Source organism: Gymnogyps californianus, chromosome 1 (genome assembly GCF_018139145.2).
Source record: "Gymnogyps californianus isolate 813 chromosome 1, ASM1813914v2, whole genome shotgun sequence".
NCBI classification, from domain to species: Eukaryota; Metazoa; Chordata; class Aves; order Accipitriformes; family Cathartidae; genus Gymnogyps; species Gymnogyps californianus.
Genome location: NC_059471.1, coordinates 154,682,909 through 154,695,772, shown reverse-complemented (window position 1 = coordinate 154,695,772; position 12,864 = coordinate 154,682,909). Strand labels below are relative to the sequence as shown.

Sequence of the window (12,864 nt, the reverse complement as noted above, 5' to 3'; positions counted from 1 at the left end):
AGCCGAAACATCAGTCATATCTCTTTTACTTAAATAAAAAGCCAACATAAACTCTGACATCTCAGAAATAATAAAAAAATACCCAAAATATATAATAAACATCTCTGTAAACTAGCCAGCTCAATACTGAATGCAATACCCTCACACCTCCTGGATTATCTCTTGTCATTGCCTGCTGTTCCCCCAGAAATATTCTGAGCAGCAGCTTGATGCTGCCTGTCGCACACCGGCTCCTCCGCATGCAAGTATAGAAATCAGAAATGTTGCACCTTGTCCATAATAGTTGCTGGTTGTAAATAAGACGGCATCACCCAGATGTCAGCACAGCACACTTCAGCTGTACCGCTCCAGTCTCTCTGTGGATGAGGCTTTCCTTAAGCCACCTGCAGCTCTCTTCTCTGCAGAAACCAATGTGTGGTACCCAGCGGGCCTAGTATTATTCTGATCAACACTGAATATCACTGGGGAAGCATCTATTGCATGCATAGGCATGACAGAGTCTCTAGAGAGATACTGTTTCATCAGTCCTGTCCTGAAGAGACCACTATCAGTCAAAGACTAAAGGGGACTACAACCCTGTATGCTGGGATAGGATTTACCTAGCCATTATTCAGAGGTAAGTCCCACTGATACCAGTTGGAGATACTCAATATTCACACAGCTTCTAAAGTTAGACCACTTCTGTAGGTGCTTGAATCTAGAATCACATTTTAGACATCCACTTTTGAAAGTTGGGGGCCAAGTGACTCCACTCATTTTTATCCAGGCAAGACTGTAGTGGAAACCGAGGAATGTGATGCATTTGCAATTACGTATTTGCAGCAACATACCATTGCGTGTGGCAGTAGAATGGTTTTTAGACTTTCTGGACCTCAGGTGGTTTTTGCTCCTAATACCATTAAAAGCCTATTTACTGAAACAGCCCATAAGGCAAACATCAGACCCGCAGAAACAACAACTGAAGTGGGAGAGACCCTCTGAACTCCATGAAATATTTACAAACAGCTTTAGGAGCCCTGGGATGAAGTAAAGTACTTTCAAGCATAGACAGAAAACCTAATGGATATAAAAATCCTTTTTTAGCTCTTGGTGAGATTTGTTTTCACAGACCTAGCTATGATATGAGAAAATGTATGAGGTCATCCAGTCTGCCGCCTCCTCTTCCAGGAGAGAAGTGGTCCCAGTGCTATGTTTTATAACACTTGTCTCAGCCTAGCTCTGCCTGACTCAGACAACAGAAGCCAAACCCACTTCTTGGGAATCTTCTCAATTTTTCTAAATATTTCACTTTATGGAATTTTCCCCAGTATTCCACCCAGAACAATTCAATGCAGTATGTATAAAGACACTTTGATGTCATGATTGTTAGCCTGTTGATTTCATATTTATCCACTTAGACAACCCTACACAATTTCTCAGCCAGCGTGGTGGTGATGTCCCTCTAACATCTGTCTACGGTCATGCTCCTCACCATTTGGACACACTATAGCTGTGCTCTGCTGTGACTGAGCCTTCACAAGCAAATTCTTTCAGATGTTTTCATGTCTGTTCTTTCCTCTCTGTAGTCAAGACATTATTATTACACTTGAGGAAAAGGACAAGGAAAAGTGAAGAGGAGAAAGAAGTGAAGAGACTGCGATGCCTTTCTTCGTGCTACCCCAGCTGTGTAGGCACAGGAAGATCCATCTAAATATCTGGCCCATACATATCATTTAATTCTTACCAGGATTTATGATAAGGGTATTGTTCAAGATGATGAAGAGAGTCCTCTTGAAGGATTTTGTTTCTACTCCCAAGGGATTGTACAAGAAGTGTCACAATCAAACAGTTACAGAGGAGAACTGAGCTTAAAGGAATCGATCTGAAATCCCCATAGTGCTTGTTTTCTTTGCATACTATCCTTTGTGTTTTAAAAGAAAGAAAAAACATACGAAACAGTCATTCTCTCATCAAAGCAGCCTTTCAGATTCGTGAAGCTTTTCCAAAACATATAGACTTTGTTGATTGTTGGTTTTTAAAATGATCCTAAAATGGCCTTCAAACTCAAAGTGGTAGAGGAATATGTACACAGATACTTTAAAATTTCAAAAATATTTACAGTTTAAGAAATATCTGTGATTTTTTTTTTAATTTTTACTTTCTGACCAAATCAAGATTTTTTTCAGCATTTGAAGTCTCTAACATTTAAAGCAGAACAGTGAACATACATAGTAACTTACCACAGCTTATTTTATGTGTTAAAAATGTCATCAACTGTTGCATACAATCATCTCTCTGAAATAAAGCTCTGAAATTGGCAAAGGTACAAGTCCTACCATAGCCAGACTAAGCTGCTCTTTACACAAGGTTCTCCTGGGGTAAATTCCCATCCTAGAAGCAGCTTACCCTCATGACACTATTCACTAAGTGATCGTTATTCTAATTTTACTCTTGAGGAAACATAGGCAAGTAAGACAAAGCATTTGTCTAAAACCATAGAGTAACTCAGGTGCATTTCGCTGACCTCTGTAAACTCAGTGCATTGCTTTAATAAGTAGAATAAACTGTTTCCACATTAGGAGAAACTTTTTTCAAGTTAATACTTTCCTGAGCAGAGCACATATATTTTAACACACTGGTCCCTTGGCCAGAACTGCTTTTTTTTTTTTTTCATTCCTTCCACCATTACAAAGTATGGTCATATGCAAATGAACTTCTGCCTGGCTGCAGGATTTTCAATAGTAAGAGGTTCTAGCAATTGCTGCACTCCCTATAGGATATGTACAGCAACTGGGTCAGCCTGTTTACAAAATAACTTGTGATTATCAAGGCAGTACTCAGCAGCTATGACTATATTATACCAGAGTATAATTAAAGACAGACATAGTTAAAGCACTGTAAAATAAGGAAGCAGTGGCACTTAATAAAGCCATTCAGGATTGGGAAGAGGTTAGGGTTTTGACTCTCAGTCCCTCGGAGATCAGCTAACGAGGTTTATTCCCATCAAGAATTAAAACATTCACCTAAACATCTGCTGAGGACAGTCAGCTCACACCCTCAGTGAATTTTGTAACAAAACACACCAGAGTTTGAATGCTGAAATGAATCATTGTAAGGGGAAAGCCAAAAATAAAAATCTAATTGAACTTGATTATTTGTACATAAAATGGATATGCCGCTATTCCAACAGCTGTATAAAGCGTAAGTGTTTCCATCCTTACCCCTCAGAATATGGCTGAAACTCTTCTTGCCCTCCTAAATACAGATAGTGCATTAATACCTGGCATGATGTTTCAAGATTGACTTCCAATTTGTCTAGACTCTCTGATTTGCAAAACATGGTCTTCTTCAGGCAATGTCTATTCCTAAATAACAGAGCACTGGTTCATAGGAAAGTGTCTGTTTCTATCCCAGCTATGGAGGGGAGAAGCCTGTATTTTCTGGAACAAAATAGTTATGCTAACACTCTGTCCCAGTTTCAGCTGGGACAGAGTTAACTCTCTTCTTAGTAGCTGGTACAGTGCTGTGTTTTGGATTTAGTGTGAGAATAATGTTGATAACACTCTGATGTTTTAGTTGTTGCTAAGTAGCGCTTATCTTAAGCCAAGGACTTTTCAGTTTCCCATGCTCTGCCAGCAAGCAGGTGTGCAAGAAGCTGGGAGGGAGCATAGCTGGGGCAGCTGACCTGAACTACCCAAAGGGATATTCCGTACCATAGGACATCATGGTCAGTATATGAACTGGGGGGAGTTGGCCAGGAGGGGCAGATCATGGCTCTGGCATCGGTCAGTGAGTGGTGAGCAATTGCATTGTGCATCACTGTTTGGGTTTTTTTTTCCTTCCCCCTCCCCTTCTTTTTTTGTTACATTCCTTTTTATTACTATTATATTTCATTATTATTATTGTTAGTATTATATTTTACTCTAGTTATTGAACTGTTCTTATCTCAACCCATGAGTTTTACCTTCTTGCCTGATTCTCCTCCCCATCCTACTGGGAGCAGGGGGGGGAGTGAGGGAGCGGCTGCCTAGTGCTTAGCTGCTGGCTGGCGTTAAACTACAACACACTCTCAGCAAGCAATGGATTGTCCTAGTACTAGGATATACTCCAATAATGGCTGAATCATCATTATTTTATGGTGAAGTCTCAGGGGAGGGGAAACAGCCATTTTTGAGAAGATCTTGTTCTAGCAAATGAATACTACAGAAGAAAGATCATGAAGAATGAGGCAGGGGAACCTTTCTTGTACTTATACTGCTCTTTTAAAAAGTTATCCTTTTTTTGCTCCATCCACTTTGCTTTTGTAAACGCTGCAGAGAAAAGACAAAAATCAACAATTCAGTCCATTTGTTTCACATCTGATTACTTCACAGGCACTTCCATCAGTTTCTCTCCCTCTTTGGATATGCTGCTGTAATTATCTTCCCAAAGTATGTTCCCAGGATGATGCTTTGATTCTAAAGCAGGTTTGCTCCGGCAGGTTGCAGACAAAAGGGCTCATTATAGATGACTAGCCAAACAAGCCTTTTGCTTTCCTGTTCATGAACAGGAACTTCTCAAAATCCATAAATAGCTAGGTGGCTTGGAGTAGACAAGGAAGAACAGATCCAATCCCCAAGCCTAATTATCTACTATTACACCGCTGAGTCTGTGTCTAGCACATGACAGACACATATCTGTGTCTAGCAAGGTGGCACGCTAAGGTACAGAATACCTGTAGCATTCACTGCCCTCAGTAGGCTCTGTAGATCCTCGGTCCTTAAGTAGGCTAAATGTGGATTCAGAAGCATAGCCATGGCAAATCATGCCGTGTAAGTACTTTATATATCATATGTATACTCATAAGCAGGTCTGCCCACACACACAAAGTTCAAGGCCATGCATACTTACTTTACCAGAGCAGGACCATAATTCACTTTTTGATGCATGCATGCTTTCTCTCTCTTGCATGTTTATACTGTCAAAGCTTGAAGCATTTCACAGGAACAAAGAAGATGCTGTTGATTTTTCATCTTAAATTGCAGGGAAAACATTTTTATTGATGTTTGGTTTAATTTTAGAAGACATCAAGTTCTTGCCAACAAAGCTGTTGTAAGTACAATCACCAGCTGTCCAAAGCTGCTGCAGTAATTCTGCTGAAGAGGTTCAGAACTGGTCTGTCTCTCTCTCTCCACCAAAGCAAGCAACTGAGCCACTTCACCCCTCACAGCCATAGCCAGAAACAGCGTCAGGCAGCAGCAACCTTCCTACTCGGGCAATCCCTCTCCCACCTAGCACGTGGCTCCATGCTGCTCTTCTTTCTGAAGAGGAATTCAAGGGAACCAGACCACTTCCCCTCGGCTGCGCGCACGCGTGTCCCAGGAACCAAGTACTTCTCAGAGGGCCCACCACAGGCTCTGTATACTTCACTCCCAGACAGGTCACAACCCATAGACAACACACAGAACACTAAAACGCCATAGGCACATTAGAGTTGAGTAAAAGTTGTAAGTTACTAAAAAGTTTTTAAATTAGAGTAAGACAGAAACTTACCACTACAGTACAGAGCAGATGTATATATTTTACTAACTTGCTATAGCATTTTGTTGACTGTGGTAAGAACTCAGGTGCTTCTCCCACAACACTGCAGATCTCCTAAAATCAGCTTCTCTTAGAGCTTAGAAAACCAGGTTAACACTCAGTAAGGATGCTGAACAAGATCTACACAGCTCAACAGAAACACCTTTAATACAATCAGCACCTCTTCATTGAATAACCTTGCTGAAGTACAGTTGTTGAGCTGTTACAAATTTATGTAGATCCACTGATTTCAATGATCAGACAGATCCCTTCAAATACACTTAAATTTGCACAAGCTGGGTTTAGAAATGTCAGTAGGTTGGTACTGCTCCCTACTTCAGAATGCCTCTGTACGCAAAATCAAGCATACCCCAAGCTAACTGTGCAAATACTTTCTGCTCCCGTCACTCTACATTTTTCATAGCTCTCCTTTACTACCTCAATGAAGTTCCTCTAAGCTTACATGGTCTGGAAATTAAAAGATGCTGTTTCAGGGCACACACAGGCAAGATGCACACGTGGCCAGGCAGAGCAGCACAGCTGCATTCTGTACTTTCTATTCCCTGACAGGTAAGAATGGTAGATATATGCAATCATTAGTATTAGCAACACTGAAGGAGCCTAGCGGTAAAACCACATACTGAATACCAGTAAAACTGTTCATCACCTTATGAAGTATTTCATACATGTCCTCCAGGCAATCAAAATAAATTCAAAATCCTTTTATTACAGTAAACTTCAATATTGTATTTTAATTAGTAGGGGGTCTCAAACTGGAGAACAGTTTGAGCCTTCATATTTCACCCTCTTCTGTTGCAGTATCTAAATATTCAGGGTACAATGAGAGTGCTGCGGGCAGGCAATGGACCATGAAGTATTGTCCAGTGCAAAATGCAGAACAATAGATTCTAACAGCAACTTAAAAAAATTAACACTAAAGCTACCTGAAGTGAAACTCATTATAATAGGCAAGATGACAAGCAGCAGTAGAAGCTGGAAACCTTATTTTGTTGTGGCCACATGCAAAACAGTGTTGATATTAATCCAAGAAAGTAAAACAAACAGTGAAAAGTAAACAATTTTCCAGATCCAGAAAAACTGAAACAGCTACAGGCGTTTGCAAGAAAAACACCAAGCACTTATTTTTTTACTATTGTTTTTACTACTTGGGTAAGAGAGGGCTCTGACAAACTAACGTGCTACAATACACAGTATATTTAAACTACAGAAATTCAAAACCAGTAAAACCACAAAGACCCAAGTGCACTCCCAAGGTGGACTCCAGTATTTCACAGTATGTTTCTTGTGCCCCACACGCAGCTCACATGCCAAGCCCTCTCCAGCTGGGAACAGAAAGCCTGGGTTACAGCTGTTCTCCAGCATTTCCTGAGTAGTTCATTATATTGTCCAAGTGGCACTATTTCTTCTTGAGAGCTCTCTTTCCTTCCCCCTTCTTTGGTTTTTCCTTCCCACGGAGCTTTTTCAATCGCCTCATCTCCTCCTTAAAGTCCTGATGCTCATCCCTAGATGGGGGAGGAAAGAAAAAAAGTTTATTCTATTTCTTGGAATACCTAGATGTGAAAGGTTCTTTGAACTGTATGATAATGAAAAAAAACCTCAAAACTTATTTTAACAGTGAAGTCCATATTGAAACTCACTGCAATGTATTCAATGTTACTGCTAGCAGTAATTTTGGACTGAATAACATGAAAGATTTCCTCCGATACTTTTGGAACTAACAAGGTTGCCCTTTTCAGCAACAAATGGTGTGTGCATATATATATTATTTCCATTGCATTTATCGATCCGTTGTGTTTAAATGAGCAGTAAAATATAAAAGTCAGCAAGAGACAAGAATGAGAATTTCCCCCTTCTCATCTCGCTCAGCAGTCTAGCAATAGCACATTGTGTTTCTGTGCTAGGTACTAAGTTCAGGTCATTAGCTTCTAAGAAAACAGGGGCATGCTGAGCAGTAATTACAGTACATGACACTGCTCTCAGGTGACTTCAAGAATGAGTTATGAAGAAAGCATCAGCTACTGGTAGAATCCTAATAGAGGAATAAAACAGGAAGGAGGGTAAAGGGTCTGGCAGAGACAATGAATCCTCAATAATGTTCTAATAAATTCTGTTTAATCTCTGTCCCTGCATTTTTCAGTGCGAAGGTATTTTTGCAAAGTCACAACTGCATCCTAAGTGGCCTAAGATTGCTGCACTGCTATTTTTAAACATATCTTTTCTGAAGAAGAAACAAAAAGCTTGCGAGTTATTATCAGGCCCTATTCGTCTATGATTCTTCATTACATATTTCTGACCAGCAAACCTGATCCTCTGCAAGCTCTCTGTATACAGAGCAGCTAGAGAAGGAACTTGAGATTAGGAGGGGAAGGAGAAGAGTAAAGAACATTATCATGTCGTTGAGGCTTTTCGTGTCAACAAACAGCTACTCTAGAAACTGTTTGCATGCCCACCTAAACCAAGAGCATCCTGGATGCAATCCTTGATGACTAGTATTGTGATACTAGCAATAGAAATTAATCTATTTTGACATTACAGGGTTAGCAGCCTCACTTTTAAGGGATTTCTTTAGTGCTACCTGACTGAAGTCAAAGAACTGCATTTGACTCCTGCTGATGTTCTTTAGCAGTGCAGTTTTTCCTACTTAAGACTGTGGAAATTCATTTAGAAATTAGACAACTGGTTTGGATGAAGCTGGAATTAACAAGGCTACTTAAACCACATTTGAATTTAATTTAACTTAATTTATTTCAAAATATAAAAAGCCCCTCCAGCCTAACACAGACTTTCCTTCTCTTCTAAATTTCACTTATTAGCTGTTGAATGATTGAGGAATATACGGTAAGACTGTCTTAGTGCAATTTTTGTGTTAAGGTAACACCACCTTTTTGCAGCACATTCATTTGCCATATTCAGAACTACAGACCCATCTCTTGTCTATGAGGAAGCTCTCTTCCCTTCCCCACGAAGCCAAAGCAAGAACTATTTCTTATTAACTGGTTGCCCATAACTACACCTAAAGTCCTTCTCAGAAAAGGTTCTAATTATGGTAAAAGTTACTTAGACAGCAGCCACTTATTTTACTCTCCTTGCCCTCAGTGCAACAATCAAGTGCCTATTTCCATACGCACCATATTCTGAACTAAACCTTTTTCTATGTTCTTCTTTTCCTTGAGGAAAAAAAACTGTAACAAAACTCACACCCACCCCTTTTCCCATCTCCAGTCCTGCTCCCACCCTATAAGCACAGAGATTACCTGTAGAGACCAAAGTAACGGAGTTTCTTCATGAGGGCGTAGTAGGTGTTGTGAGGAGGATACCAGCTGTAGACCTCCTTCTTCTTGGCCAAAGGCTGCTCACTGAATAACTTCACTACTTTCATAGATTTTGAGTCAGTTGGCCTGACAACTTCTCCAAATATCTGAGCACTCAGCCGGGCCATTCGAAGGGCATAATTGGAAACATTGGACATCTCCCACGGAAGAGTGGGCACACATAGACAGACGGATCTTCCTGCAAAAGGAAACACAAAAGAGCCACAACTCTAAGATGATTGAGTATTGCAAGCTATCCCAGAATTAAGACAAACAAAACAACTCATCGTACACTGATCACACGTTTGAAGTCATGCATTCCTTGCATGAAATCAGTCTAATTCTTAGTACATAATCCTGCATATAAAGAATGTCTACACTAATTCAGGTACAATTACCAGCCTAACTAGGACACTACAGACAGCAATACAGACTATAAAAGTACCTAACTGAACCACAATTTACAATGGCTAGTTTATTAACAGATTCCACTCAGCTTGCTTAAGGCTACCTTTAAACTCCAGTCACAGGAATAATTACAGTGTGAACTCTGCCAAAAATGGTGCCCACTGTGACGCCCCTGACTTCTACACAAGCACAAGGTAAGACACCACTTAAACATATCGAGGAAGCAACCTGGAAGTTTTTCTCATGAAAATTTCTCACCCTATTTAAAATATTGTATGAACGTTGTTACAGTCCATCTAGCAAAAATGGTCTATTAACTGTAAGAATGAATAAATCATGTTTCTCTATATGAATCACAAAAATCTCTTCCATCTCAACTCCCTTCCCTTGATCATTTCCATCAGCTTTTTCACCATTCTCTTTTCAGTCTCTCCTGATATCTGTTCTTTTTAAGAGAGGAAAGAAATCATTTCCCCATGCTAGATTCTTTTTTTCCAAGAAAATCCCACATCAGCAGCTTCCCATTCTTTTTCAGCCATCTCCCACCTAAAGACACCTCTGCAACAAAAATGCTCTGAGGACAAAACCATTGTTATTAAGCCACCAGAGACAACATCCGCACTCTCTTAAAGGAGTGTGGAGAAGGGTTTTCTCTCAGCCTTCCTACCCCTCCCCATTTTTTCCTCTTCTTTGCATCTTTACCTTACTCTTTCTTTGCAGAATGGGATGTAATAGACAAGAGTCCCATAATCCTGTATTTGAAGCTATGTTGCCTCTACTGTGCCTTTCTGAATAAGTGATGACCAAGTCTCCAGAGAAATTAAGCAGGGTTCGTTCAAGTGCACTACACTTAGGTTAAAGTTTAAAATTCTTGTTTTAAGAAGTATTGCACAGCTGATTCCAGAAGATAAGCATAAAAAATTAAAGAGCATGGAGCGGGGACAAGAGTAATCAGCAGGACGTGGCTAAGTCCATCTTAGTATAACAGGGAGCCTGTTGTTTAATAACACAAATCTGAAGTATTCATAAGCTCACTTACATACGTCTGCCCGCTGGAGGACCTGATGTACAACTATCTACTTTGATTTACTCCTGTTAGCAAAGCACTGGAAAGGAAGCAGAAAAAAAAAATCAAGCAGGAAAATAATGCAAGTAATCTGAGTCAAAGAGAATAATGGAAAGAGTAACAAAAGAGAAGGCAAAGTGTCAGAGATCTCAAGTTAAGGCAGCAGGCCTAGCATGAGAAGATAGAAGCTCTTAAATGATCATCGGGCAGCACTTCAACTTGAGCATCTATTACATGAGGGAATGATCACTAAGTCTTGCTAAATCATCCATTTCAGAACAGCCAGTCCTAATTCCTACATTCAGAGCTAAAGCAACAAATTGTCCCCAAAACTCTTCATCACATCATGACTCTGAAAATATTACCAGACTCAACTCAAAGCTTACTTAATCTCTTCCAACCGCAGCCTTAAAATGAAAATACCTTTAGCTCCTAAAGGATGCAAACCAGTGGTCTGAGGGACCTGCTTTTCACTTCAGAATCGCTAAAGGAATCTAAACAGCCCAAGCCAAGGCTGGAGACCTCCATTAATCCTTGCTAGTCTAAGAACATTTGAGAGATGAGAAAGGCGAAGGCTACAAACTGCCAAGTGCCAGAGCTATCCAAAGCCTGTTTTAGGGTGACCTCTGATTCTGTGAGATGCTACCAGAACAGTTTTGTTCTTGTCACTCAAAGCAATAATATTTTCAGAATCACTTACTGGTAATTAACACACCTACACCAAAAGCAAAACCACCATGCAGTGCTGCTTCTTCAGCTGCTCCCCACTTCTTATTGCTACTTAAAGCCTTGCTTTCCCAGCCTAGGCTGGGTTTTTTCTTCCTGATCCACTAGCTTGTCTCAGACCGCTTCCTTCTTGCTTAGCATATGCCAGGAGAACTTTCTGTTTCCAGAACTACTTTTCATTTTTCCATGACCACAAGGGGAAAAGAAGGCTTCTCCGGGCCACCGCCCGGCCAGAGCGGCACCCGAGCCAGGCACGGCCCAGCACAGCCCTCCAGCAAGCCCTGCTGCCTCCACCTCCGCGGCCTTGCTTCCCGCCAGGAGGGCAAGCGTGGAAACCCACCCGCTGGCTGCAACCGCACCTCGGAGTAACCGCCGCCAGCGGCTCCCCGGTGCCAGAGACCCGCGCTACCCGCCCGGCAGCCCCAGCGGGACCCGGCATCCCGCCTCAGGGCCCGGGAGGCGGCGCAGGCTCGGCCGAATCCCCCAGGGCGAGCGCCCGGAGCCCATTCCCCCCCTTTCTGCTCACGGCCTCAGGCCCCGCTCCCCCCGCCAGGGCGGCGAGAGCGGGCAGCCGTGCCCCCGGCCGCCGCTCACCCCTCCGCCCGGCCCCCGCTCCCCCCGGGCTGACCCGCGGGCGTCCCGGCGCGGCAGGGCCGGAGGGCGGCGGGCAGGGCGTTCGCGACGGCGCATGCGCGGTGGCTTCCCGGCCGAGGCGTCGCGGCGGGTGACGTCGGGCTCTGTGAGGCGCGGGGCGGGGCGGCCGTTGGGGGCCGGGGGGGGGGTCGTTGTCGTCGCCGACGCCGCTGCCCGCTCGCGCCCCGGTGCCGCCGGGCGCCGCCTGGCCGAGCGGAGCGGCCTCCGCTTTCCGCGGGCCGGGATGGCGTTTTGTCGCGGTGCCGGGAGGCGATGCAGGTCCCCTGCCCGCGCCCCGTGGTCACTCACCCTCATGCCCCCAAACCTGGACGGAGGTGGGGGCCCAGGGGAGTGGCGGGGTGGTGCGGGAAACCACTGAGGCGTGAGGCCGGGCGCCGGGCCTCGTAACGCTTTCCCCACCACCGCCGACGTTTGGCAAGCCCCCAGCCCCTCACAAGCCCGCTTCACGTGAGCTTTCCCGGTGCTCGATTTATGCTAATTTTTAATCAGTGCCAGGAGGTGCTAAATCAGGCTCTGTGCAAACATCTGAGTAAATGGCAATTATGTGATTACATTTATAAGCCAAATGTGTAATGCCATCAAAGAACAAAGTCGGGTTTGTCTGGCTGGATCAGTCTTCTAGAAGAGCGTATACTGACTGGCGTTAAATACATTGTTATTCCTCAGTCCTTCCTTGATTAATTTTTTGTCACCTTTTCCATGCTCGCCCCCGGGGCGGATCAGCCTTGCGGCCTAGCCACCCCGGTCACCCCTCTTGCCCTTTTTGAACATTGGCATGATCTTCTGTAATTTCCTTCATATTCCAAGATTTATTAAAAGTTAACATTCCTGGGATTTCTTTAGCCAGTTCTTCAAAGATTGTTATACAAAAGTTCTCTAGATGTCCTGATTTTAAAATGTTTGTTCTAGTAGATGTTGTTTACCATCTTCATTACTCACTAACGGATTGAAAAGTGCTTCTTTTTTTTACTAGATAATAAAATGCCTCTTCCTTAATCTTTCTAAGGAAGGAATAGATGTTTTTACCATTTCTGCCACTTCTGTGCTATTTTACCATCTCTACCTAGTCATACACCTCGGCATTGTTGCACTCCCCATTTTACTGTCTGTAGTCACACTACTCATGCATTTTCTGTAGTC

At 42.8% G+C, this 12,864-nt stretch overlaps 1 protein-coding gene across 4 annotated transcripts; it reads right to left on the bottom strand.

Moving 5' to 3' along the window:
- Window positions 1-6,525: 6,525 nt before the first annotated feature.
- MRPS33 (mitochondrial ribosomal protein S33) lies at window positions 6,526-12,091 on the bottom strand. Of its 4 annotated transcripts, XM_050900561.1 has the most exons (4): window positions 12,013-12,089; window positions 10,318-10,384; window positions 8,814-9,069; window positions 6,526-7,061 (listed from the first exon to the last, which is right to left on the bottom strand). In XM_050900561.1, exons 3-4 carry the CDS (start codon window positions 9,026-9,028, stop codon window positions 6,956-6,958), a joined length of 321 nt encoding a protein of 106 aa, XP_050756518.1. In that variant the 5' UTR covers window positions 9,029-9,069; window positions 10,318-10,384; window positions 12,013-12,089; the 3' UTR covers window positions 6,526-6,955. The 4 variants fall into 4 exon arrangements, with proteins under 4 accessions (XP_050756518.1, XP_050756527.1, XP_050756536.1 ...); XM_050900570.1 differs by lacking the exon at window positions 10,318-10,384 and having other exon boundaries at window positions 12,013-12,091; XM_050900579.1 differs by lacking the exons at window positions 10,318-10,384; window positions 12,013-12,089 and adding an exon at window positions 11,699-11,771.
- Window positions 12,092-12,864: the final 773 nt, after the last annotated feature.